The sequence below is a fragment of the Ambystoma mexicanum genome, chromosome 5q (genome assembly GCF_040938575.1).
Source record: "Ambystoma mexicanum isolate Mex_15411 chromosome 5q, UKY_AmexF1_1, whole genome shotgun sequence".
NCBI lineage: Eukaryota > Metazoa > Chordata > Amphibia > Caudata > Ambystomatidae > Ambystoma > Ambystoma mexicanum.
Genome location: NC_090933.1, coordinates 503888478 through 503916145, shown reverse-complemented (window position 1 = coordinate 503916145; position 27668 = coordinate 503888478). Strand labels below are relative to the sequence as shown.

At 45.7% G+C, this 27668-nt stretch overlaps 1 protein-coding gene across 1 annotated transcript in view; it reads left to right on the top strand.

Annotated features, from left to right (window-relative positions):
- LOC138497475 (maternal DNA replication licensing factor mcm3-like) overlaps window positions 1-27668 on the top strand; it is a 345395-nt gene that overhangs the window by 204674 nt on the left and 113053 nt on the right. The window contains exon 11 of the mRNA XM_069620977.1: window positions 2386-2512. Coding sequence (XP_069477078.1) covers window positions 2386-2512 — 127 coding nt within the window. The remainder of the gene's footprint in view (window positions 1-2385; window positions 2513-27668) is intronic.

Below are 27668 nucleotides of genomic sequence, written 5' to 3'. Positions count from 1 at the left end.
GCAAGCCTCCTATGGGATAGTACTGGTATCTCTAGGTTTTCCCTGTCCCCCTCCTATGTCCTTGGTACCCTGGTGTTCTCTTCTCCAACCTCACCACAACTGTGTTCTACTCTGGTGGCTCACCTCCTACCCTTCTCATTAAATCCTCCTCCTGATGGCCACTCTTCCGCCAATCTCCTCCCAGTTCTGTTTCAGATGGTGTGCCTCCACCACTCCCCAACAAACCTGACAACCGCCCCAGACCACTACATTGCTCTCTCCCCAATCTCCTGTTAGTACTCCCTTCGTCCCCCTCAACTTCCTCCCAACACTTGCCAGACGGCACTTGCTGCCTAATATAGCAGGGTACCTCCTCCATGGGTTGCTGGTTAATGTTATTGAGAACACCTGGATACCGAAGGCTGTACTGGTAGGTATTTGGGCCATGGGTTGGAGGCGCGGGTCGTGTGACTTGGAAAGGGGCTAGCCTGAGGATGCTTGAAGGCCTTCCAGCATCTTGTATTTCACATCGGCCATGGACAAGGCATCGAGTTGTCTTTCCCTCACCAGTGGGAGCCCTAATGTCATTGCCTGTCTTAATCTGGGACACTCTGCTTTCTAGCATGTAGATTCCAGAGTTTGTAAAGGTCCAGGCAAGTATGGCAAGCAATTTGCTATGGTTAAACATTTTTCATTGCCGTCCTTTTTCTCATGCAGTCCACATGAAACGTTCCTGCCTGTGTGAGTACGAATAATACCTGCTCTTCGATGCCACCTTTACAATCATGTGAGATGGGTTCTTTTATAAGTGATGGGAAAATTACTTTTTCTTTGTTAACCACATTCCCACATCCCTGATTATGTTGGACCTTTCAAGGGAGTGGCTTACTTTTTGATGGTAGCTATCTGGATCTGACTGGGGCACATAAGGGCTCGGTTTTCTCATGTGTAAGGCATTCCCCAGCCTCTCGACCAACCCACTGTGGTATCCCAAGGTTTGGCAGTGGACTTCAGCACAGACCCTACAATGACCGGTATTTGTACAATCCGAATAAACCTGTTGTGAACTTCTGATTGGTCTCAAGTACTCTGCTCTCTCTGCCTTCACAGCAGTTAATGAGGAATTCCGCATCAAGTTCTCATTCTGGCAAACTCATCAGAAATATCACATGCTATGTGCTAGTTAAAATTTTCTCTGGAAAAGGGGAATGGTTGCAGCCCTCTTTGTGGTAAAAGGATGGACTACATTTTAAAATGTATTCTGAAGATTTGCTCCCTCCTGACCGCTCTTCATTGGAAACCCCCTGCAATGTGGTCCTGCCCTGCCCTGCCCTAGATGGCCAGGAAGTAGGATGTTCCTACATTGGAGTATTAGACATGTACTCAATTTGTGATTGTGTATGGTTTCTAGATTTATAAGCTCACACCTTCACACATCTCAAGCTTTCTCAACCTTGGCATCATGTCAAATGTTATTGAAGGGAATGACTATTTCTATAAACGGTCTTGTGTTGAAACCCTGTTGTCTTTTCTTAGATTGACTTGCCCTCCTGTGCATCTTCAATGCTGCCCCATCCATGGGAAGAGTGTTTATCCCCAGTATGACTAGCACCATCTTAGTTTGATCTATTCTCACTAAGTCTCATTCGAAAATGCTAATTGGTAAGTGTGCTTATGGTCTAATGTGAGCAGAGACTGGCCTCTGAGCTTAGTGGTCTCCATCTTCAAACACCTCTTTGGCAGCAGGAGAAAGCAGGCTTTTGGGTCGTAGGCCTGGACCATCATGTCGTGCAAGGTTGGGTGGGGGCCGAGGGGGAAGATTGGAGAGGTTCTCCCTTCTCTGTGTAATCCTCACTTGGTTCCTACCTTGCTGGTTTGTACTGTGCGCTGATATGCATTCGGGACAGAGCAGATACTCCACGAGCTTCTGACTTGTAGGTTCTGTGAAACAAACTGCTTCATCCAAGTCTCTTAAGGCAGTGGGAATTAGTGACTGGAACCATAAAGTTGGAGATGAGATTTGGGAGGATTACGTAGAGGCGGGGTGTAGGGGATCGTGTACCTTACATTTATCATTTCACAAGATTATGGATCAACATCCAATAGCTTTTTAGAGGAGCAAGTTGGAATAAAGAAATGTGATGGGTGATTGGGAAACGGTGATCATTTTCTGAATGTATTATATTTGAAATTAGTTTTTGTGAGTTTGCAATTGTACATTTATGAAAAAGCAATTGTTTATGGCTGTATTATAATAATAAAAAGTGTTGCCTAAGATATTGATGTGTAGTAAACCAACCAAAAATCTTTAGTTGAAAAATATTGATGCTATTGGGAGCAACATTATGCTCACACAGTACTGCAAGTTTTGTGAAGCATACTTTTTCTGTTTGTATTGTATTTTAGCACTTCCACTTGGATGCAATGTAGAAGTTTTTGCCACTGATGACCCGAATGCCCAGACTGAAGCAGATCAAGAACTGCAGGTTTATGAAAAACATGACAACTTGCTTCATGGGCCCCGTGCAAAAAGGTATGTGCAAAAAGGTATGTGCTATACCGGACTTCTGTGTTACAGAGAAGATGGTTGTTGGGCGATTTTAGTCCAAGGTTCGTCTTAATTGCTTTGTACGTGGTCCCCAGTATGTAAAGCTGGCTATGTACCTCAATTTGCACTTTCACAGAAGTTAAGTAGAAGTAGCGAAGTGAGTATCAAAGATCCAGAAAATGAATCTGTCATTTTCAAATTCACAAACTCATATCAATAAACGTGCCTATCTGCAAAGTTGGTCATAGTTTTACCATAGTCCCCCCCCCACCCCTTACCTCTTACCAATCTGCAGGGTGCATAGATTGTTCTGCAGAGTCATTAAAGGAATCCTTTGTGTTGGAACCTCTATCATTTTACCATTATTGGGTGACTATATATGTTCTGTCAAATTAATAGAGCTAGGTTTATTTGGCCCATGTTCTGCTTGTGCAGGTTGAGTTTTTTTTTTTTTTTTTTGCCAAGTGAAATTGAACCCCAGTAGGTAAACATCTGCTTGAAATCTAAGACTTAGCTTTTCTCCTGTTTTCCCAACCCTACAATTTCTTTTGAATGCGTGGTCACCACATTGAAGACCATATTCTAAATGCAAAGGAGGCCTTGCCTTACTAGCCATCCGCACTTTTAGTTTGCATTTCAGTGCAGATTGCACTCAGGCATTTGTCAGCAGAAGCTTGGCATTCAGTACTCTTGCTTTTCATCATTGAGAATGCCTGGATCTACAGGCAATGTGCATTGTTTTCTAGCTAGCATTGTTTGCTAGCCCATTGTATGGGCTAGTTGATATTAACCTGTTTAACAGTTTTGAATATGTATTGGTACATTTGTAACGCAAGGTTCTCCATGGTGCAAAAAGCTAAATGCATATTGCACATTGACAATCTACCACAATTGAAATTTGAGGATGGAAGATCATAGATAATCACTTTGCGTCCTACAGGATGTTGCCATTGGCTTCTGGTTCAAATTTGACACGCTCCTCCGAAAGTGTCATATCAAGTGTTTTTTTTTATTTCATCATTCTATAAAGGTAATTTCATAAGTTAATTTGAAAATGACCTGGCTGTCAAAATGGTCCCACAAGGCCAAAACACGTTGTGTACCTTTTTGAACTAACTTCAAAATCTTGCAAGCAAAATTTTGAAGAGGGCCTACAAAATTGTGTAGTTTCAATAGTTGGTAGAAATAAATCCAGGCACCCCTTATTCCAGAAAAGCAGCCCCCTTCCTCTTTTTTTTTGTATTACAAATAGTTGCGTTTGAAGAGGTTCCTTCTCGACTCTAGGGCAACTTATATTTGGATAGTTTGCACTCCCGTTTCTGGCTTCCAAGTCATGCCCCAAGGGGAGGACAGACCCCTAAAATTGGGTACATGCTGCTTACTTGCATGAGAATGCATGTTTCCAATGAGACCAGGGGATCCTGAGGTACCATCTGCCAGTACTGTGCAACACATTTAAGGCCCTCCTGCTACTAAAGAATGTTGCTGCCTACACTAGAGTGCGTATCTTCGCATGCCATTAGTGTGAGGCAACAAATCTTTCCTAGTTTGCGATAGTGCTATACCTTTTAGTGACTTGTGCCATTTTTCATGCTTTAGCTTTTGAGAATAGCTTTCTAATGAGCTGTGTTCTAGCAGGGTCTGTACCCTGTAAGGGGCCTGATGAAACACATTCAAGGTTTCAGTGTTGTGTGCTCTGACAGCCCTGTTTCTTTGTTTCCCCATCGAAGTCGCCGTCCAGATTGAGCATTGTCATTGGGGGCTGACAAATGGGTCCACAATGGGGGGAAAAAAGGGGAGGCCAGGCGACAGTCAAAAAAGAGATGTCCCACGTCTAATTCTCTTCCCACAAGAACCAGCACAGGCATTTGTTCAAAGAAAGGGTGCAGTTTTAAGCTTCGCAGGCAGCATAGAGGGGGGGGGAGTTGGAGGAATTCAAGCAGCAAATGCTTGATTTGTGTGAAGGCTGGGACCCATATGGTTTTGGACTCCACATCAGTGGCACAGACTACTGCACCTGGGGTAACTACCACCAAAACGTCAAAGGGTCTAAACCATGGAGCTCGACCCATTTGAAGTCTAAGACGTTTTTGGTTTCGGCAACCTGCATGGGAGGAACCGGTTCATAGACTGTGCCCGTCCACTTCACTGGATTGGAATTATGCACCAGAGTCCGGCAGAGTTCTTCAACAAATCCATGTGGCCCATCTTCGACAAAAGAATCCTATTCCTTTCTGCATGGTGCAGTTGACTGGGACGGAAATCGGACACATACCTGACTTAACGGCCGACCAGGCAGAACTGTTGGAATTGGCGTTGGGCCTTCATGACACAAGGGGATTAGATATCAGCCTTGGAGGGATTTAGATTAAGAAAGTGAGCAGACATCAAAGACTGAATTGCAAGAAGACAAGAGCTAAGAGAGCGTAAAGAGGAAGAGAACAAAGAAAAGAGCTGTGTATTGTCAGCAAAGATGAGAAAGACCAAAAGAATAAATAAAAGGTCAAAGGAACTGTGTAGAGAGGTAGATCACCCAAGACCGAGCCCTGGGGAACCTCATACTGAAGAATAACGGGGGAAGCAAGACCAGCCCAAGGACGCAGAGTACATGCAATTTGTCATATAAGGGGAAATCCATTTTAGCACAGAACCACTGAAACATAGACTAGAAAGTACTAAGAAAATGATCAACAGTTATAGAAAGCGGCAGAGCAAGTAAGATCCGAAGTGAAGATTGCTGAGAATAGTGACCCGGAGCGAAGAGTTGGCGAGAAGAGCCGGGAGTGAAAACCAAATTGTTAGATCTGAAGAAGGGAAGAGGAGTTGACCTAAGACTTGGGAATAGACTTTATGTTCAAGGAGTTTGGGAAGGAATGGTAGATGCAAGAGAGGGCTTTAGTTGGAGGGAAGTGGGGTCAAGGAAAGCTTTCTTTACAATTGGAAGGATAGTCCTGTTTGAACATTGAAGGGGAAGTAGAGGACTGGAGAGAGATTAAAGAGCAGAGCCAGATGAGGAGAAAGACTGGGATAGACTTTGGGAATAAGAGGAAGGAAGAGGATCCGAAGTGGCCATAAATGTTTGAGGCACAGAAGGGATGGAAATGGAACAGAGGAGGAAGGGGGGCAAGTGAGGTGAGAGGAAGAAGGGGAAGCCGTAGGAGAGTATATCTCGTAGACACTTCGCTGCTTCGCTGCTTCACTGCTTTGACTATACCAAGTCTCACAATGCCTGCCCTAAATTCCCACTTTATCAGGGCAGTCCTGAACACCTGTGTGTGTGAGCTTCCCTCTCACACCAACCCTCCCCACCCACCGTCCTCCCCTGAGAAGTCGCCAGCATTGGTCAAATGGAAATGGTCATTGTTCCATGGAAATGGTCACATTGTTCCAGAACTCAAGCAGACTTCCCACTTCAGCCTTTTTCCTCCATGGGTCTCATAGCTTCCTGCATTTTCTTAGTGCCATAGGCCAGGCTAAGGATGCACTCCCTTAAGTGGCTACTTTTGAGGTCCATGTTCGCAGTATTCTTGTCTCATGTTGGATGTCCTCAAGATCTCTAGCTGACAACCTGTCATGGTGGGCCGACTGAGAATGATGGTTGGACAACCATTCTGAACACCTTTGCCAGAGGCTCAGGTGGTCAGACGTGTCCCTGAAAGGTTGGGGGTGGTGAGGGGCTCATTGAGGGGATCTGGAGGTGAGCGGGCTTTGGTCCCAGGTAGAGTGCCTATGGCACATCAATCTGTTAGAGCTGCAAGCTGTCAGACTAGCACTTGCAGATTTTGTGCCAACCCTTGAGGTGAGCAATGTCCTCGTTTTGGTGGGAACAGTGACCATCTGTTACCTTTTAAAAGGGGGTTTGTGGTCATTGCACATTGGCAGGGAAGCCATGCAGCTTTGGTCCTGGTCACTGGAGAACAATATCTTTCTCTACACAACGTATCTAGCTGCATCTGATAATGGTTCGGCAGATGCCGGAGCAGGCAGGGTTTGGTTACTCCCCATTGGGAGATTTGCCTTGAGGTCATTGCAAAGATCCTCTCCCTTTCGGCAACCCTTTGACTGGACTCAAAGTACAAGCAGTTCTACAAAACGGGGTTAAGAGGGGGCTGGGGTCGTGTTCCTATTGGAGTGGGACTTCGACATTCGCAATGCATTCTCCCCAATTCTGGTCATTCCGTTGGCACTCCAGAGACTCCAAGCTGTTTATTTCATGTTCATGTGCTGGGTCGTTCTTTGTTCGGCAGTGTTATCAGAAGGCAGGTAAGAAGCTCCCATCTGGTCTCACTGCACATTCAACGAGGAGAATGGCTGCATCTCCCGCCTTAGAGGGGAGTACCGGTATGTGATATCTGCCAAGGAGTCTGCCTAAGCGTAGAGAGGCCTGCTTTGGGAGGGAAGTATAGAGATTCTTGGTTTGGAGCTTTCAGCCCTCCTCCATATTCAGTTACTGCTGTGGGAGTCTATGAAGAAGAGGAATCTGGGGGCACATGCAATACATTGAAGGAAAAATGACTTTGTGATAATGTTCTTTCTATGGATTCGCCTCCAAGATTTCTAATCGCCCGCCCTCCCCTTCACTGCTTCTGAAAGGTTCTGTCGACTTCTTGTGGGTGAGCGATAAAAGAGAAATGTCTGCCGCTTGGACCTTATGTTTGCCTGGCCTCTGTGTGGCCTTTAAAAAAAAAAAAACAAGAAAATGTATGTGGTTCTGTGATATGGGAACGTATCCCCTCGCCTGCTGAGCTTGGGGTTAAAAGGTGATGAACCAATATGGGGGCATAGCGCATGTTACAGGTAACACCGGGCAATCCAGAAGTGGACCTCCTTGCTCACTTGGTCTTAGAGCGGCTCAGCTTCACCTCACTGATGCCCAACTAGGCCAAGACGTGTCTGGGGCTGCTGATGGTACTCTTGTTCAGAGGAGATTTGCCTTGCATTTCGGTGCTGGGCTGACATTGCAGGTGGGACAACCCATGATATGGACATGGATATTTCTCCTCTGAACGGTGCATTGAGCTAAAATGTGGTTGCAGACCCTCCCAAGTGAAAGACATTCCATAGAACAGGGTATTTGACCCAAGCTCATTCTCAGTAGAGGGGCTCCCGCACTAATTTGTAACTATATGCATTCGCAATTGGAGTTGAATTGCATATGAATTTATTACTAGTGCAATTCAGGGGAGTAGTACGATGCAAGGAAAATGGGAAAATCAAACACACAAACCAGCTTCCCTCATTATTCAGTTGAACCCTGAGATAGTATGGGCCTTGTGCCCAAATGTCCTGTGTATAGGTTATTCAGAAATGATGCATGGGCTGTGGTGGTGTTTTCAGAACGTTTTTCAAAGTTAAAATAAGCATTGAGTAAATTTCAGTACTTAACGCAATCCTATTCACTAAAGTAGGCAAAGGAAAGAAATCCTTAACCCAGGTTACACCGAGGTCCCCCCACACCTTGCTCAAACACCCATCCAAGATTTAGGTTGGAATCAAGGCCACCAATGGTATGAATCTGCAACATTTAAACCACCCATGGTTATCCAACCACGGGGAAACCACTGGTCATCACATCTGCCAGCAACAGACTTTCAGGCACCAGAGGTTGTGGATTGTGACTAGACAGTGGCAGAACCTTCTCTGGCTCACACACACAACTCCTTTGCCTGTGAAAGCAGCAGCCTTTCCCCCATGAAAGGGATTTTCATACAAGGCAATTCCTGACCTGAGAAGGCAGGAAGAAGGCCAAATCACAATATGACTAACGAACAAGAGAATACCTCTAGCGGCACAGCCATTTTAAGGTGAGAGGCACCTTTTGTAGCTTTTGCCGATAACTGCAAAAGTGCACGAGTAAAATCACAAACAGTAAAAATCACACAGCTGCTGCCAGCTCTTCTTGGGCACATTGTCAAAGTAACCAAAAAGCATTCTATACAAATCTCTAAGGATACAAAGTATCCTAAGTGCACGTCACTGTAGTTGATGCATGCAATTGTAAAAAATACAAGAACTTATAAAGCAACAGTCTCTCCATACCAACAGTCTTGTCTGTTTGCCCACCATAAGAGTAAAATGGGCAAGGGAAGTAAAGCAGAAGGCTTTACTGACCTCCCAAGTCATGACAGGGTTCAAAACCAGCAAAAAGAATGGTGGTCCCATAGAAATCGGTTGAGGGACAGGTGGAAAAAGAAAATCTTTCCGAACATCCCTCTACTAATTCAGGTGATCAACCTGAAACCGTCCCGGTTAACATTGAGGATTCCAATTGCTCCAATATATCCGGCATGTCTGTTCCCAACAGTTATATCCAAGAAACTGCTCTGGAGAATTGGTCTCTTGTCTAGGAGGGAAAGAAATATTTGACTACTTTTGTCTGCACAAACCGGAAGACATGGCTCCGGAATATATAGAAATAAGGGCACTTGGAGCTGCATGAGGGTTGCATGAGTGTACTGATGGAGGCAAGATGATCGTCCACTGCAGCCTCTCCTGCTTTAAAGTGCAAGCATTACTTCTGGTGGTCATTGAGCCGGCACAGCCCTGACATCCTGCCCAGCGAAGACTAACTTGCATGATTTTGTAGAGGCCCGCTGAATGCTCTTCCCTCACTTGGCAGACCTGCTCTATCCTGAGCTAAATGTCCTTTTGAAACGATTGAGCCCTGGCACAATTCATACCCACATTATACAACCTGAAGTGTGTTCCTTTTAGTAACTTACATTCCTGCAAGAATGTGTGACTCATTCCGCTGTGTTCTCGCAAACCTTGTCTTTCATAGAAGTAAGGTAGTTATCAGGATTCGGTGTTCTTAACCTCTCTCATTTCCATATCAACAATCCATATCGCCACCTTCATTCTTCTCAGATCCATCCTCCTACTAATACGTTACAGCCCTCTGCGACTAACGAGAAAATAATGAGCTTATTAACCTATCAAAAATGTTTTTGGAAGTTGGCCCAGGAGGCATGGGGTTGCTTTCTAAACAGTCTCCTGTATCTCACTCTTACTAGAAGGCAAACCAATCCTTCATGGGAGACATGGGCCACATTCCATGGGACAAAAAACAGCTTCCCTGCTGCTCTTGGAAATGTCTCCATATACAGAATTGGTAAAGCTGCAAAGTGGAAGCACAGGCACTTGTTTGCCAAATGTTATTGTCTAAATTTAGATGCCAAGTATGCCCGGCGTCCTTGCAAAATGTATTTGCAGAAGGGAGCAATTAGTATAATTTGCCTTGTCAAGTCTTCCTCTCATTCGCAGGGGTGAGCTTTCTAGTCTAGTCAATGCTTATGAACATTAAGATCCCATGATGACATTTTGCTAACTTCATGCCAAGTATCCCTGTTAAATTCATAAACCCAAAGTATTTGCAAAAAGTTGGATTAGCCTGTCAAGTAGGGGAAATGCCTTTCTCATATTGATGAAGAATACACTAAAGCTCCACTGTTCATAAACTACATGGTAGGATACCTTGGCGCCCAGGTTGCTTTAAAAGACTGCTGCATTCTTTCTCAAATTTCATATGCCAGTCTTATTTTTGGGGTACAATCCTGTATCGATACAATAGTGGCATACATGTAATTTCTTTTAAACATTTATTTTTATTATTCACCACCATAAGAAGCTTTTGATTATGTATATTTTGTACCAAAATTCCAAAGTTGTGTAGTTTGATGAAAAATGCATTTTAAAACATTGAATTAATCAATCATGTGTAACTTTACTGTGCTTCACTCTGATGGACTTCATGATCACAACAGTGTTTCAAAGTAGTCTCAACTGGAAGGCTGTATCTAAATTGCAAGTGTCTGGTAGGATCACATGTGTTACAATGAGGTGGGCCGTGTAGTCGCCATGTCTCCTTAACACTACAGGAAACCTATCTCGACACGAGATTCGGCTGCTTATACACATTGCGGGATTTCATTTCACTCTGGCTGCCTTTTGGCTGTTTTTTGTTTCACCCTGCCGTGGGCTGTTTTCTTTCATCCTCTCATGGGGTATCTGGTTTCTTGCCCCCCTTGGGGTATGGCAGGCCTCTCTGCCTTCCTCCCAGTTCCCTGGAAGCACTGTGTACCTTATTCACTGCAGTGGTGTTTCTCAGGGAAGCAGTGTCCTCGGTGGTGCAGATCCACGACTCTGCTTTCCCTCTGGCCTTCTGCGTCTGTCCTTCCCATCGGAGCTCGATGGGACTTTGGCATGGGTTCCAGCAGGTGCTGGTCGACCTCGTAGAAGACAGCAGGGCGCCGTGGGCTCTATGGCTCCTCGGCTCTCCATGCTGCGTGCGTGGTACTGCTTTCTGGCTCTGCCTCAAAGGGGGACGTTACCTCCTGTGTGCCCCTCTGCAGGCTTTGGTTTCTCTTCTGTTGGTGTTGCAGGACCTTTGTTCCTCCCTGCAATGATATGGGGCAATCAATTGGTTCTGCGCTACATGCAATGATGGTAACAATAAAGGGTCAAATCACACCACTCTTCTCTAGGGGCATTCACACAGATGTCTCTTGTAATGCCTATATAACCAATACAGCTATTTGCTTCCAGAGAGAAGGGAGGGTGACACATATCCCTGTTTCGGGATTGCCTGCCCTCTAAGGCGTGGGGACACCCCCAATGGGATCCTTCTTGCCTTTACCCCTGAAGGGTATTAAGCTTAGTGGGCTCACTTCGCTAGCCCCAAAGGGGGGTGGGGGGGAGATGGCTTCCCCTTGGGGATGAATTCGCTGGATTCATTGCATCCTATTTCTGCCTGTGTCCTGGCTTTGTCCAAGCCTAGTGGATGTTGGCCTTTTATGGGTCCATTAACACACACCTTGTAATCGTGCTAAACAATTGTATTTATCAAAATAACATACCACATTGGCATTAACAGCTTCATCTCCATTTTTGTATGTTTAGGGTTCTAAGGTGCGAGGTAGATTCCAACTTTAACTGTGATGGCGTATATGGCAGTGTGTCATTTAGCAATGTCCTTTTTATTTTTCTATGCATGTAATGGGACACTTGTTTGTATTGCTCCATTCATAACCTAGCTCCCCGTTCTGTCCTTTTTTGTTTTTCTTCCCTTGCCCCCCACCCTCTCTACCTCACTTCCTATTTCACTTTCTTTGCCCTCAAAACATTTCCTTGTCTCTACCCAAAGTGATTGCTGATTGACCATGGTTTTAGTCTTTTCGGAGCAATGCTAACATAGCTCTTGTGGTTCGTGTTATGCCTATACATTGTGCTCTTCTGTTTCTTAAATTATACAAAAACCTGAATGATCAGAGTATGCTAATGTTTTCTTAATGTCTGTATATTTTTTGTTTTTACATGGTTCTGCAATTTATGTAGCCAAGCATTCTGGAACAACTGATTTAGTATTTCAACCCTATATGATAGAATTCTGAAAGGCTTCAATTAAAAAATATTTAAATATGAATTGGCTCGAGTTGAGTTGGCCCAGAAACAAGGTACCGCTTTAGTGATTCTTCGGAGACCAGGATCCGAGAGGCCCAGTGTCCGCCTCTGCTGACTTTGGGAGCAAAGTGTGCTTTTCTGGAGGCACTGTCCTAGAGCTGTAAGCAGTGCGACTTTTGGATGTGAAATTAAGCTGCTTATCCCCATGCCTCCTTTACCTGTACAAGAGCAGGCCATTCCTTGCAGTTTCATGGCCTCTTTGTTCTCCTGATTGGTGCTGGTGACACAAACTGCGATCGAAGGTGATGCCGCTTGGTGGCTCTGCATTGCATGTGGAGCAGAGGTGATATTCCATGGTTGATGCCCTCACACAGGCCAAGTAGGCATACTCTAAGAGCTGCAAGGAAATATGGTTGAGGTGACCTGGGTGATTCTAGTGCTGCTTAGCTTTGGGACCCCAAGAACAGGAAGCCATCATGCACCAACAAGGGCGTGATTCATCGGGGAGGGGCAGTGCACTGTGCCAACAAGGCCAGTGTCCTTGAATGCCGGACTTCCTAGTAAGCAGGATGAACCTTACTTGGCTCCAGGGGACTTAACTGGTGACTCAGTAAGACATTTGGTTCCTCCTTCAGAGGTACACTTTGCTGGCTTGCATTGCACCTTCTACGTAATGTCCTGCCACTTGTATCCTTGGCTTCTTAAGGTGCAGGAGGAACCGAAGAAGGCACAGCAGGCCTGTTGGGCCATCACCAGCTGTGTGCCAAACAAAATGATATGGAATAGAAGAGACAAAAAGCACTTTGAGCCAGGTGCGAGAAACATTGGCAATAATAGGGCGCTAGTGAATACCATAGCAGGAAGACAATTTCTGGACATTAACGAGTATTACCAAGGAGGATCTCAAAGCCAGGCTCAGTAACCCGTACAAGTGTACTTCAAAAAGGAAGCTGAACTAATCAGACAGGACCTTGCAACAGACTCTTCTCTGATGCTGTGGAGACCTGAATCCTAGAACCTCTAAACGCACAATGTGACGTAATTAAATAATTTGCAGTCCAGATATTTTCTGGATAAGTGAGGAACCACAAGAACCTGACGGCAAGTGTCATGTATGAGGGAGCTGAATGAAAAGACTTCCTGCAATAGTTCCGCAAACCACCCGGACATGTTGTGGAGGCATGGAGCAGGTGCAGCGTAACAATTTAGTGTTGCACAGTGCAATAGAGAGGGATGTAGAACTCTGTTCCCAAAGTTGCAAGCTTACACATTCAAGGAACCTGTTGCCAAGTCTGGAGCTCTGCTTCCAGTACTACTTCAGGGACTCTTCCCTTACCCACCAAAGGTACAGTTCATTGAGACGGATTATGCACTTACCAGTGGACATCCCCTTCACTGCATTTACCTGGAAGGGCGTTGCTCACATAGTTTTCAAACCTCAAGGCAGGAAGTGTCCAGGTCACCGAGCTGCAAGAGGCTAAAGAGCCTAACTTTGCAACGTTAGAGTTCTGCAATATGGTACTGATAAACAATTGGGCTGGAGCGGAAGGAACAGCAGATGACTGTGTTTCACTTTCTTGGTAATCGTGGTGGTGGAGGCAGATGTGGATGTTCTTTGAACTTTGTAGACCATTCTGTCCCACAGGCAGTGCTCTATCCCTGGGATGGTGGACACACTAACAGGTTAGTACGTGCAAGACACCAGCGTTGCTCATCCTTAAGTATCCATGTGATTTTTGTTTTTCAATGTTTTTGTGTTTACACTAATTTCTCAAGCAAGAGGTAACTGGGATTGGGGTGCGGGTCAGTTTTACCATTTGATATAAGGTATGTGCTGCAGAAACGGGGCAATTTCCAACAAATCACGTGGGACAAGTAGACCAGACGAAACGGATTCTATTTTAGGTTGTAGGTTTGTTAAAAAAATGTGTATACGTTTTGTTCGTCACCCATAGGACGATCACTTTAAAAATGCAATTGTACTAAATGCAGACAGCATCTCCTTTAAGGTCTGCTATTTTTCTCCCACAAGGCCCTCCAGTATTCGTCCCATTCTGAAATATCAAAGCATATTGGAAGGCACTTGTCCCAATGGCTGTCTTTTCCACTTGTTCTAAATGATTCAAGAAATGCCTTTTAAATTCTTTCAATCTACTGTCACTCACTCAACATTTGATTCTCATTGCAGATTTTTGAATGTTGAGTAAGTGTTTTTGGGTGGCAGAGCTATTCTGATATTTCTGGGCAGTCCCCATCTGTTCAGGGGATTTCGCCCCCACCCCCGTTATTTAGCTAAAGTTGCCACTTAGTCTAAAGTGTTCACAAGGCAGGTAGCCACCACTTGGGTTTTCACAGGTTGTGATCACCTGTGGACAGTCTGCACAAACTCTACTGGGTGCGAGAGACTACATGGGTGGCACAATACTCCGCCAGTGCGGGGAGAGGGACATTTATGTTCTACGGACAGATCTATCCTTGGGACATCCAGAAACATTTAGCTGAGACTCTTCACTGTGAAAAGTGCAGACCTGGTGCAGATTGCTGATATGGGATTTATAGACCATCTAATAAATTCCACCTAGAACCCCACAAGGTTTTGAAATTGACATGCCCTGGAAAAAAACAGATTCACATGGTTTGGAGGCTGTCGGCATACCGCTTTTGTGATTCAGCCTGTGAGGCAGAGTGATCACGTGTATGTTTATCTGGCAATGCTAAGAAGCAAAGGTCAGTTCACTACTCAAAGTCCTGTGCTTTGTGGGAAAGCAACCTATACGCTGGTGAAAGCTTATTCTCTTATGTAACTTACATCTGTATAGCGCCACCTGCCATATTTTATGGCGTTATAGCATCAGAGGAGGAGTAGGGTAGAACATTCAGTAGTGGTAGGAAGGAGCAAAGTCGTGTAGATGGTGAGGGATAGATGAGATGCACAGGAACGCATGAGAAGGAAAAGTTGGAGGAGAGCCATGTGTACAACTGGACCAAATTATTTGTGGGACTCGCCTGTATTCTATGGGGTGCAGCATCATGGGGAACGATTGTTGCAGCTGAGATGCTACCTGCGCAAGGAAGGTATGTTTGGAAATTAGTAATGGTGTGTGTTCAGATTTATTGGGGGCTGCGCCGACTCTCATAGTCATGACTTGGTTACTAATACTAGCAGCTAAAGTACATTGCAGTTTAAATCAACTGGAATTCCAACAGGCAAGCACTCCTTAATAGGAAGTAATACTGATTTAATTTTTTTATTTGCATTTAATTTAAACACATTTTGTGCGAATTAAAGATTCCAAGAAAAATACAAATTCAAATGGAGTCGCATAAATTATTTTCAATAACGCAATGTCTAACTCAAATACACCATATATGTTAATTGTGCATAGGTTAGTATGACATCCTGAGAGATTACAAAAAGAACCTTACAAAAAGATAAATTGTCCTATGCATGTATTATGCTATGGTAAAATGTGCCTCCTGCAAATTATACAATACACCTAAAAGATTGATATTATCCTAAGCATATACTATTCTATCGTTTGCCAACTGCATGGCCATCAGTTTCACCCTTGTAGGGGCTTTTTCAAAGCAAGATACCCAAGTCTTCAAGCTAGTCCGAGTATGCCCAAAAGTAGTCGTGAAAGGGAAAACGATAACATCAGATGAAAAATGATCAAATTCAATAATCATGTGTAGATGATCAGTACAAAATGGAGAACATCATGACAACCGGTAAAACATCCGGAGCAATCTAAATTGGAATGGGGGTTTGGGTGGGACACACACACAAATAAGAGTCTTGCTAGTTTAACAGTTCAGGTTATGTTCACAGTACTAAGCACACAAACGGGTGACACTAAATTTACCAAAGCGTATATTCTAACTGAAGTTCCCAACTCCTTTTAGTCCACATAATTATACCAGTTACCGAATGAAATTCAATGTGCAGTTTTAAATTTGGGTAATGCAAGAGTTAAAAAGAGAGAAAAAAGCATACGTTTGGGGCTAAAAAGAATGGCTGTTGTATGGATCGTGGTAGCATTGTTGCCAAACCCACCTAGTGATTTGAATGTTTGATTCTGCTATCCAAAAGTGACCAGATGCCAAGGTTGTCTGAAAAGCTTAGTTTCGGGACTTTTTAATTTTAGAGGGCTTTTCATGGTATATTAGATTTTACCTGATGCCCTATTTGCTCCCATACAACATGATCTCTTGCCCTGGGACATCTTGGAACATCAAACCGACATTCACTAAAAAGTGTTCATGTTGGTAGTGCCCTTGGCAGATCCTATTTGGGAGATCTTGCGTTGAGGCGGATGGAATTGCGCACAAACGCATTTGCCAGTTAGGACTCGGGAGGAGTGAGAAACGAGGGCCCCATAAACCTCTAAAACGCCCCACCACATTTCATGCCTATTCACCATCTGCAACATCCTGCTCTTCAGTTCCTCCAATCACTAAATGGTCTACAAACTGATTTCCAAAGACTAAGTTCCCTACCTGTCCCTTCAGGGCAGCCAAACGAACTGGGTGCTGCCACTTTACACCTGGGTCCTGCATCATGGTCCGAGAGTGGAGGATCCTCTGCCCAACCACACCATGTACAGTGGAGAGGCACTGGCTTGCCACCTTATGGTGCTATCCCTTTAAGGGATCCTGCCATGATATATAGTCCAGGGTTTGCTCAGTTACCCATGTTGTGACCATCCTTTCCATAAATTGGCAGCAAGTTGCAGGTAAGCAGTTGCTTAACACTTGTGTACAGGCGTGTTATAAATGCCATATCATATCAAGATGACACCACAGGACATTACACAGAGCAAATAAAAGTTTCATGGAAGAGGAAAAGGTTCAGATGGCAGATTGGGCCCACACACTGAGGGAGAGCCTTTCTGCAAAGCGGATCAGTCCAACTTGCTTGGCTCTCCTTGAGCATGCACGAGAATACAATCCTGAAATGTGTCAAGATTCTTTATTGGCTCTTCCTCTGGAAGCATGCAGGTATAGATCAGGCTGAATATGTGGTGGGAAGGCAGCAGAGTGAATTTAGCAAAACAATCCCATTTTAGAAAGGATAATGGTACACAACTGAACTTCATTGGGCTAGTGCACTCTGGAAAGGCAGCAATAGTCCAATATTTAAGAGGGCTGGACAGAAGGGTTGTAGGTGTTTGAAGCAATGCATTCAGAGGTGGCTGAAGGAAAGGGCAGGAGGTCGGGCTGGTGAAGGGAGAGCATTATCAGTTGGAGCGAAGGGGCAAAAGGAAGATTACTTTTCTTGTTTCCTATGGGGCACTGTTCTTTTAGAGGGAGGGGAGAATCAGGAGGCTGAAGGGACAGGAGGAAAGGAACACAAGATGAAGTGTAGGGGAGGGAATTGCAGTGGACAAACATCTGTTGGAGAGAGGAGGGTGGTGAGAGGAGTGGAGGAAAGGGGAGTTATATTTGTAAGAGAAGGTGTGAGGGGGTTATGAAGAGAATGTCTGGCCCAAAGAGTACTAATGTGGTAGAAGATAGTCTGAGGAGTCCTTAATCCATAGTGTCTTGGACCGGGTTGAGGAATGAGAATGTGGCAGGTATGCTGAGGTGGAGACAAATCACAAGGGAATTGAGGAGCTAGGAGAATTTCCCTTTGGTACAAACACACAAATGTGGAGGAAGACTAAACCGGTTAGTGGGCATTTGATTCAGGACCATGGGACATCGTGGTGTCATGGCTCCTAGATCAAACTCAGTGTTACCAACCTGGTGCCCCTATTGGCTTTGTGTCTGGGCACTCCAATAAGTATAGGGCACCCAAACTGCCCACAGGAACTGGAAGGGATGGACTTGCTGCAGTACCAGAATGGGGACACGAGTCAAAGCAGGACGTTAAAGAAAGAAGGGTGGTCCTGAGGAAATTTGGTTTTGGAAAAACCAGACCTTTTACCACAAAAAACCTGCTGTAAAATCAAGCCTTTTATTCATTTTTGTGTTTTTAGTGCAGCTCCACATAGCATTGTGACCAACCAATAATTTTACCTCTGCGGACCATGCTTCTAATGATCTGTGGCAGCACATCCTTTACCAGTGCAGCATCCCCTATTGTTGCTAGCTCTTGCAAAACCGCCCCCGTTGTCGACATCCTGGGCACCAAGCCATGCCATTGAAGATATTGCAGTAGGCCCCAAAACCAACACATTCTTGGTTGCAGGAAGGGGGTGAGATCTATATCTACTACTTGTAGTAGCAGGAAATCTTATTGCACATGAGTCTAAGATTCCCGCAAGTCACAGATGATTCTATACTTGCAATAAGACTTGAGCGGGGGGGGGGGGCATTACTGCTTCCCATAGTTACAGGCCAGAGCGAAGCATTTTCTTTTCATTTGCGAAACGCTCCAGCATTTTGCAACTGAAAAGAAAATGGCTGCAAAGGAAGGGGAAAGGAAGTCCCTTCTCTCCTTCCATGGCAGCCATTAAAAAAAAAAAAAAATAGGAAAAAAGGTAAACAAAAAAAGGCCCGACATGGAAAGGAAGAAGGGACTTCACAAAGTCCTGTTAAGGACTTGCAGATGTGACCTCACAGCATTCCTCTAGATATTTAGCAGAGAAACATGGGCCCATCAAAGAATCCCCACCACAAGAAAGGAAGACTTGGCCATGGGGCAAAGTATATTGTCTTTATTATTCACAAAAAAATTGAGTCCACCCCAAAAACCTACAGAGCGTCATAATTTGTCAGTTTGGGCTAACTACATGTACAAAAGCAATACATTCGTATATATATATATATATATATATATATATATATATATATATATACTCCCCATATCAGGTGGCTCTGCCTGAGACTACCCCTAAATGTTACAAACAACACTGTTGCAGGGTCACAGGAAGGGCCTTGGCCTGTGCAACATTGTATACCACCTCACAAATGGAGCTTCTGGATTGGATAGAGCAGATCCTCCCAGGCCTGCAACCCTGTCTGGTCAGAGCGGAGTGTACCTTTTAAAGGTAATGTGAAAGAACTGCTGTGTGTTCCATATTGTTACCAGTGTCTGATCACCAAAGCCTGAGAGTGCCTGCAGGTTACAGTTTTGGTGGGCAACACTTGTATCATTCCACTCCATCTCACTGGGAACAGCTTCTCTTCCCACCATGCGTAAATGAGCGTTGTCCTGTTCTGCTTGGTCACGTGTGAGAAGACTGCAAAATGAAGCTCTTCTGTCTGCAATTAGGATTTTATTCTGAATTCTTGCAGGTGCCTTGCTGCCTCAGGAACCAGGTAACCTCTGTGAATTATTCACCCGCTGTCGTCCTTGGCTGTGAACACCAGCTATGTGCCTCATGCTGCAGGGATCATGTCTCCCCTTTTATGTATCTGAGGCCCGTCTTTCCAACCTGATTCACTTCAGTCAAGCTATAGGTTCCCCATGTGCTGTCATGGTTTCTTATTAGTTGCAATAAAGTATATGCAAGCTTGGTCCACGTGGATTCTGCATCTTGCGTTTCACTTTGGTGAAGAAGGGAAAGTTTCTTAGCATTATTTAAATGCGTCACTCCTCTACCTACAGGAGTTAGAAGCAGGTTTTTCATGTCTACAGCAATAAACTAGTGCATGTTTGTGTAGCTTCATGATTTGATGTGTGTTGTTGCGATGTCCCTAATGACGTAATCAATGCATGGCTTTATGTCCAGTCGACTTGGTCCATTGATGAGACCCGTCTCCTCGAAACCACCAACTGGATACGGTTTAAATGGCTGAGAGAATCTCTTTTCATATGTGTGATACATTGGTGCAGTCGGTGACTGGCCAAACGGTGAGTTACACCTTTCATTTGTCATTCTGCAGGTTTAGTTGCATAGGGGTTATAAGGGCCATTACTGGAACCCTCTTATCCCTTCTTCCTTTTCATGGCGTACAGAGGCAGGGCTATTTATTATTTCCGTCAAAATATAGTATTGGAGATAAAGGTGAGCCATGGTTCAGATGCCTCGAAATGCACTTGTGTCAAAAGTAAAACCCAACCTAAAAAATTAATTAAATAAGGAGCGAATCTTCGTACAGAATGTTATTGGTTTAATGGCTTCATAGTTCAGTAATGTCTCTCATGGAACTTGGCCGGTAGTTCCATATTTCAGCTGTGAAGACAAAGGATGAGTGTATCCCACACTCCCTTTTCAAGAACTGAAGTATTCCAAACAAGCAGAGTGGACAGTCTCAGCTTCCTGGTAGGAAGGTGTCTTCCAAAGGAATGCTGGCCCAATCTCCTAATGGCCTTGAAAGTGATGCAAGGCACCTTGAAGCCTACTCTACGCTGTACTAGAAGCCATTGTAACGACAGTAGTGCTGGTGGGTTGTTCCCTGTGCCCAATTACAGTAGTAGCCGTGCCACTGCAATTTGCACTCTTTGAATTCTTACAATTCAATATGCAGAGTCACCCAAGCAAAGCCCTTTCTACATATTACCATCTGGATAGGATGATTGCCTTAACTGTTTTTAGGTGGAAAATGAAAGGGAAAAACATGTTATATCGTTCAAAGTCTGCTTGGCCATATTTGTAACCTGTGGCTCCAGAAATTGGTCCATAATGATTCCTACATTTTTAACTTTGGGAGGAAGGAAACCATTTGAGATTAATTATTGAGGTAATATACAGTAGAAAGACTGTGCATAGGGAAGAGTAGTCTGTAACAAAGATTTGTATTTTGGCTAAATGCAATCTTTTGGCTCTGATCCATATGGTTGAATGGTGTTTGTTGTGAACTGCCTTTTGTGGGAATACAGGATCAGTTCTAAGGATTCTCTCTGGCCTACTTAAGCAGGCATGACTTAAGTAAACTCGTATTACCCAAAAAATGAGGCTGCAACATCAAGCAGGATCGAAGAAGCCACACTATCCTGCTCCCAATTTTATGTTGTCTGAAATAGCATAACTTATTCTGTGCTGTTCTTAGGTTTGAATCCTACGTGTGCAGGGTCTAGCAACTGGGTTTCTTCCAGAAAGGACAGTAGGTGGAAGCATGCTGCACTATTCACCAGTTTGGCAAGAAATCAACAATTCGATATTGCTATGAAGAAATTGGGGCATGTAGGATATAGAGCAGCTTTTATTTAATAGTGCTTTAAAGTATGCTTTATTAGGTGCTATAGGCACACTTCTGGAAGAGGAGGCATTGATGAGGACTTGGTTACTAGAGGGAGCTGGAGAAGATCTTTAAAGGGTGAGGGTGAGCATGGATTGGCAGGTGATCCAACCGAGGCACTGCCAGCAATGAGCTTGGTTAATTCCTCCCCAAGCGAGGTAGGAAAGAAAGAAGAGACTCAGAAGATTTAGAGGTCTTTGGGATGGGCTAGAGATGCAGTGGGTGTCTGCTTGTGGGCGGTCAATGCTCATAGCACGCTTGTTACTGATGACTCCCCACCACTTGTAGTATCTGCATAGCAGGTAGGCACATGAACCAGAGGGTACTCCCGATGTTTATGAACCGTATCTTTGTTCTTGGACAGTTGCACATAGATCGAAGTAAGTCTTCGTCTGCCTCTAAACCTTAGAACCCTTACTGCTTGCATCATACTTGCTGGCATTCGGCTTTGCATCTGCAGGCAGGATACCACACAAACTGCAGTAATGATATAACCGTTGAGCAAAAGTCACTGAAGCCAAATTTCATTGTCCTGGATCCTAGGCTGTTGGATCCACATGCACTAAAGGCAGTAATAATCGCTGTAACCTTCTCCTGTGGAGAAACAGTTGAGACGGTTGTGAAGTCTGTTGCTTGTGAGCTTTGAAAACAGTTAGGAACGCTAGGCGTCTACTCCTTAAATGAATGTTCAAGTCGCAAGCTACTAGTCAGCCAAAGTCCCTTGCCACCTTAATTCTACACATACATGCTGCACACCATTTTCTACTCTCCAAGAGTCTCACTAGCCAATCTCTAGTGGCGGGTGCACATGTTGAGCCCTGCCATAACGATTGGAGGACAGTAGTTGGACTAGTATACAGTCCCCTCTGTTCCACCCCGACATTTGCAACTTCATGATCTGGGTAAATGGATGGGTGTGCTTAGTTTAGTTACATGACGATGTAAAATACAATGTTAACATAACTTTTTTTGTTGCCACTTTTCGTACATCAGAAACAATGAACCTTACAGGCAAGGCAAACCATCAGGAAAGAAGCCTTTCCTCCCGCCCCTCCCCCTCTCCATCCCATAGCTAAATCTGTACTTTTCTCCCCCCACCACCCAGTTCCCACCCCGTCCCTCCCGGTAATGGTGTCTTTAACTGAAAAACCACAGTAAAGAACCTTCAGTCGCCTCGAGATGGTGGATATTAAAGTCCTGTATTACACATGTCCTTGGCCACCTCCTGGAAGTTCTTTTTCCTTCATGGGTTATTGTCTGGCTGGGGCTAGTCCCCTTGGGTGGAAGCTCATCCCATTTACCTCATGAATGACCTAATACTGTCCATCATGTAATCAACCTTTGTGCCTAACAGTCCCTTGTTTCAATTTTTCAAGTGTTTATTCATACATTTCCCCCAGCTGCTCTAATGTGGCACTACATTCCCATGGAGCCCATCAGTTCTTCTTTTCATGATGCATATATTCAGGGCCACATTGATCCAGTCCCTCTTACATGGAGTCCGAACACATTTCCATTTCATCACTAGGCAGGCTTGTGCTGCAAGCAGCAGGGGCACTGCCAGCCCAATCAATCTGCTCAATTCTTCTCCAACTTCCTCCATCCCAAACAAGATCAAGAAGGGCATTATGGTAAGGTGTATCCCCTTCTAGTCTTTGATCCAGCCCAGTACTTTGTCCCAAAACCCCTTTATTCGTGGGCATCCCCACCACATATGCCAGTAGTCGACTCTATCCCCACATAAGTGCCAGCAAACGGGGCTCGCAGTCTGAAACATCTTTGAGAGCCTAACATTCCCTGTTCATAACTGACATCAGGCCCTTAATTTCCGTTCTTTTATCGAAGAGCTTCTCAAAGGGAGTAAGGGCTCTCCCGTCCATTCATTTTCACCCTGTGATTACCCCTTTTAACTGAAGGTATGAAATGAGAGTACCTATGCCCATCTCCCCCCCTACAGATCCATTATAGTAATAAAGGTGCCATCCCTCCACAGTTGGGCAACCCTTTCAAGACTCGCCTCGAATCATGCTTGAAATCTTTACGAGTTTGGGATCACGTCTCGTACACTGGGCACCCACAAATGATTTGGTGGGGGGGCAAGGGGCGGGGGAGAAGGCCATGTCGTTACTCCTTGCATTTACGCACACTGTTGCCATACAGTTCCCAGAATCGGGCGGTCCTGAATTTTGCAGGCGGAGTTTGATTCTTGGCACCCACAGCCATTCCCCCCCACAGTGGCGGGGACAGGTGAAGATTGTCCAGACAACCCATTGGGAGTCCCTCTGCATTCTAAGATGGGCCCTTAGCTGTGCTGCTTTGTAGTATAGTTTCATGTTCGGGAGCCCCACTCCGCCCCTATTTTTCGGTAAGGTGAGAACCTCAAAGGATATTCTCGCTTTTTTCCCCTGCCACAAACATTTTACCATAGCCCTCTTTATCGCCTGGAAAAAGGCTTCAGGAACTTGGATCAGAAGCATCTGGAGCGCATATAGGAGCATTAGTAAGCAAACCATCTTCAGGGCATTGAGGCGTCCGAGCCATGATATGGTCAATGTTTCCCAACTTACCAGATCAGCCCAAAATCCGGACAGGAGAAGTTGGCAACAAATGGGTCTCCCATGTCCCTTGTGAGGTTAATCCCTAAGTATGTGTGCCCAGGTTAACCATTAATCCCAGTGAGGCAAACCTTTTTATCTTTGTCCCTACCCACGGGGGAATGGACTGATTTAGCCCTGTTAATCTTAAAGCTGGGGTGGTCTCTGTACTGCTCAATCAACTGGATTACCCTAGATATGGAGGTTAGTGGATTCCTCGTGTGTAAAAACATATCGTTTGCATATAATGCAACCTTGTAAACCCTCACCCCCCCCCCCCCCCCACCGTGAGTTCTTCTACTCGGGCGGGGGGGGTGTATGTTGAGCTAGAGAGCGCAAATAGGGTCAGGGAAAGGGGACAACCCTGTCTCGTACTTGGGGCAAACCAGCGGGAGTAATCCCCATTAACTGGATGCATAGACTGCCCTTATGCCATCTCCCGCCATCTCCCTGCGCCTCATGAATCGGGTGCAGGATTTTCCTCATTGTGTCTGCCCCCTGACGTCCCTTTATGAAACCCCCCTGGTCTGGATGGTTGGGGCATGTATACCTCAAGTCTTTCCGCCAGAACTTGTGTATACACTTTGGCGCCGATATTCAGGAGGGAGATGCGGGCGATGAGATCTGCATAACTGGGTGCCCCTGCCCTCCTTGTATATCGGTTATTAGCGCACAAGAGAAGGATTCCGGGGCTTCCCCTGTCTCCAGGATATCATTGAACAGTTCTACCATGAACGGCAGGAGGTGGGTAATGAAGGGCTTGTAAAAGCCAGCAGAGAAACCGTCCTTCCCTGGGGCCTTTTCCAACGGTGGTAATGCCACTGCCCTCTTGATTTCTTCAGCAGTTAATTGGGCCTCCATCGCCGCGGCCTCCTCCAGGGAAAGCCTAGGCATCGGAGTTCCCTCCAGGAACGTTATATCTCCCGTCTCTGGGTTAGCCTCAGTTTTATAAAGATTTTCATAAACATACGCAAATGCTTCTTGAATCCCATCTGTCCCTGGGTTCTGTGTTATCCTCCCCTTCTATGGCCTCCACACAGTGTTCAGGTCGCTCTTCCCTTTTCCCCCTCGCTTCCATGACTGTCCTGCCGCCCCTCGGTGACGTACCGAGCCCTCTTGTCGAGTTGGGCAATCTCAGACCTCAACTGGTTTTCAATTGGCGTCTGCTCCTTTTTTTTTTTTTCCTTGCCCCTTCCTTGATCAGGATCCCCCTCCATGTTGCCTTCCCAGCTTCCCACACCACTCTCTCTCGAGACCTCTCACACATTGTTTATTTTGAAATATTCCCCAATTTCTTTGGTCAATTCCGAGTGGAACACTGGATCCTTCCGTAGGGATTTGTTGCATCTCAATTTGGACCCCCCGGCTACCAGTCTGTGACGGTTCAGGTCTACTGATAACAGATCATGGGCTGAACAAGTGATCGGGAAATCTCGGAGCCAACGGTGCCCCCCATAGACCATTGAGATATACTTATAATCTATTCTGGTGAAGGTGCCATGTGGGGCAGAGTAAAAGGTGTATCCTCTTTCATTTGGGTGCAGGTACCGCCATATGTCCCGCAGACCACTGACATTGCTAGGACCCCTCTGTACCCCTGGCTCAGTAGTTGAGGTGGCCCTGCCACCCGTGCCTGCCTGTCAAGCTTGACATCAGCCCACATATTAAAATCACCCCCAGTATTATGTGGCCTGAGGCTTAAAGCATTATGTTTGGGAGAGTTCATCAGAAACCTTAGTTGACCCTGATTCGGGCAGTAGATTGTGGCAAATGAGAACCCATTTTCTTTATAGGCCCAGAAACCAGGAGTGCGCCCTACCTTACTAATCAGCCCACACCTTAGCAACCTCCATTCTTAGCCCTTTACCAATGAGAGTTCCCACCCCTGATTTCCTCAATGGCCCTGAGCCCCAGTATTCCTGACCCAGCGCACCTCTAGGGATCCTCCGTTCCTCCTCTCTAGCGTATTTAGTCTCCTGGAGGAACATTAATTCAAGGCCAGCTCTATGGAACTCCCTAGCCACCAGGGACCTCTTTGTGGGAGTTCATCCCCTTGCCATTCAATGTCCCCACCCTCGGGTGACCATCCCCCGCAGCATCTGAAACTATAGCCATCCTGCTATTACCCCACACATGGGTCCCCTTCGCTCTCCAGGCGGCCTGCAAATGTAAATCCGCCTCCCAACAACCGGAAACCAAAACTTTAAGAAGACCTGTATACTGACCCCCACCCTTGTGCCCCCCCCCCAGTAAACCAAAAGGGCACCCGACTCCTCCCAGGTTGACATCACCAGGTTGAGGTCGGACCACCAGCTGGAACCAATTCCCCTCCGGTCCCGTGCGTCTCTCCTCCTCCCCCACCCAAACAAACTGAACTGCAACTTTTCAGGCTGCAGCCGGCCTCCGCCGCCAGCCAATACCCCTTTCAAACAAACCCACCTAACATAACCCAATAGGGGTCCATCTGGTTTCGCATCACCACCTTACACTGCGAAAAGGACCTCCCAGGTCGTATATTGTCTTCATGGCTGCATTTTCGCTGTGAATAAAGTATCTGCCATGGGCAATGTATTCAGCTTCCTCTGTTTCCTGGATCTCCGCATCCGTCGTCTTCTGGGCCCCTTAATAAGCCACTGCCTGTCACCCTCCAGATTTTCTCCCTGGTTCTTCAAAGTGTCTGCTTCTCCATCCAACTCCCCCATGACCTTCCGAATGTCCTCTGTTGTCAGTCTGTGTTTGTACCCATCGACTTCAAAGGAGATGGAGAATGGAAACCCCCATCTGTACCTCACTCCTTTCTCATTGAACCCCTTCGTCAATGGTGAGCAAATCCTCCTCTTGGTTAGGGTGAAGGAGGACAAATCTTGGCAGATTGTTACTCTGGAAATGTCGTACAAGACCGGGCCTCTATTTTGCTTTCTCAAGGATTTTCATTTTGTCTGAGTAGTTATGAAACCAGGCGAGGACGGACTTCAGACCTCCTTCCGCCCCACCCGCTCTGTGAATTCTCTCATCTTGGCTTTGTCGATGGTGTCATCCCTGAAAACCAGTTCTGTGACTTTGTGCAGTGTGCTCCTCAGATCTAGCTCAGTCTCCCCTCCCTATCTGGGATTCTGAAAAGCCTTAGGTGGTTCTACATTTCGCAGTTTTCTAAGACTTCCATTTTCATTCTGACCTCTTCCTCTCATCACCCCATTAGACATCTGCATGGCCATTTGTGTCTCTCGGGTGTGAAGGGAGGATTGGTTGTACTAGACTTCCTCCAGCCTCTCCTCCATTTTTTCTATTCTTTAGGTGATTTTTTTTTTTTTTTTTTTTTTTTTTTTTTTTAGCAACCCTACTTCCGATGTCCGCCCTCATGCTCCTGATTTCTTCCATCAATGCCGCAACATCGTTTTTATTAGATGCAGATTCCTCTGGGGCGGTGGCCATATTGGTCTGCGCTAGGGCTCCAGCTCCAGGGCGACCCAGTGACTATTTGTAGGTGGCCAACTTCAGTTCTGCCTCCATGCACCTTCTCCTGCTATTCCACATGGGTCTCCCCTTGGGAGCTCCTTGCCCATTCACAGTGGGCGATGGTGGCTGATGCTCTTTTCGTCTTTCCCTTGAAAGTTCCTTCAACTCCTATCCGCGGCACCGCGGCAGGCGCACACCCTGGAATCGGGGGCCCTCCCCTCTCTGCTCCGACTTTGCGAGACCTCTTCCACCTCCAGTTGCCAGTCCAGTGCCTATGCTGCATGGGGCAGGGTGGGGGCTTCTTCCTGTGGCCTGCTTCAAAATGAGATCCTTTCCCTCATGTGGGGTACAGGTATTGGGATCCCTGACACACCGATGTGTCTCACTTATTTCTTTTTAGCTCCTGGGTCGCTCCTGACACCCACACGTGCTCAAGACTATTTTCTTCTCTGCCGGGGAGGGCCCCAGCACCAATCAGCTAGGGCTGCGCCTCTACACCAAGAAGCTCCCCTGTGATGGAAACTGTGTTGCAGGCCCTCTTGTGGGCTTTTTCCTCACTGGGA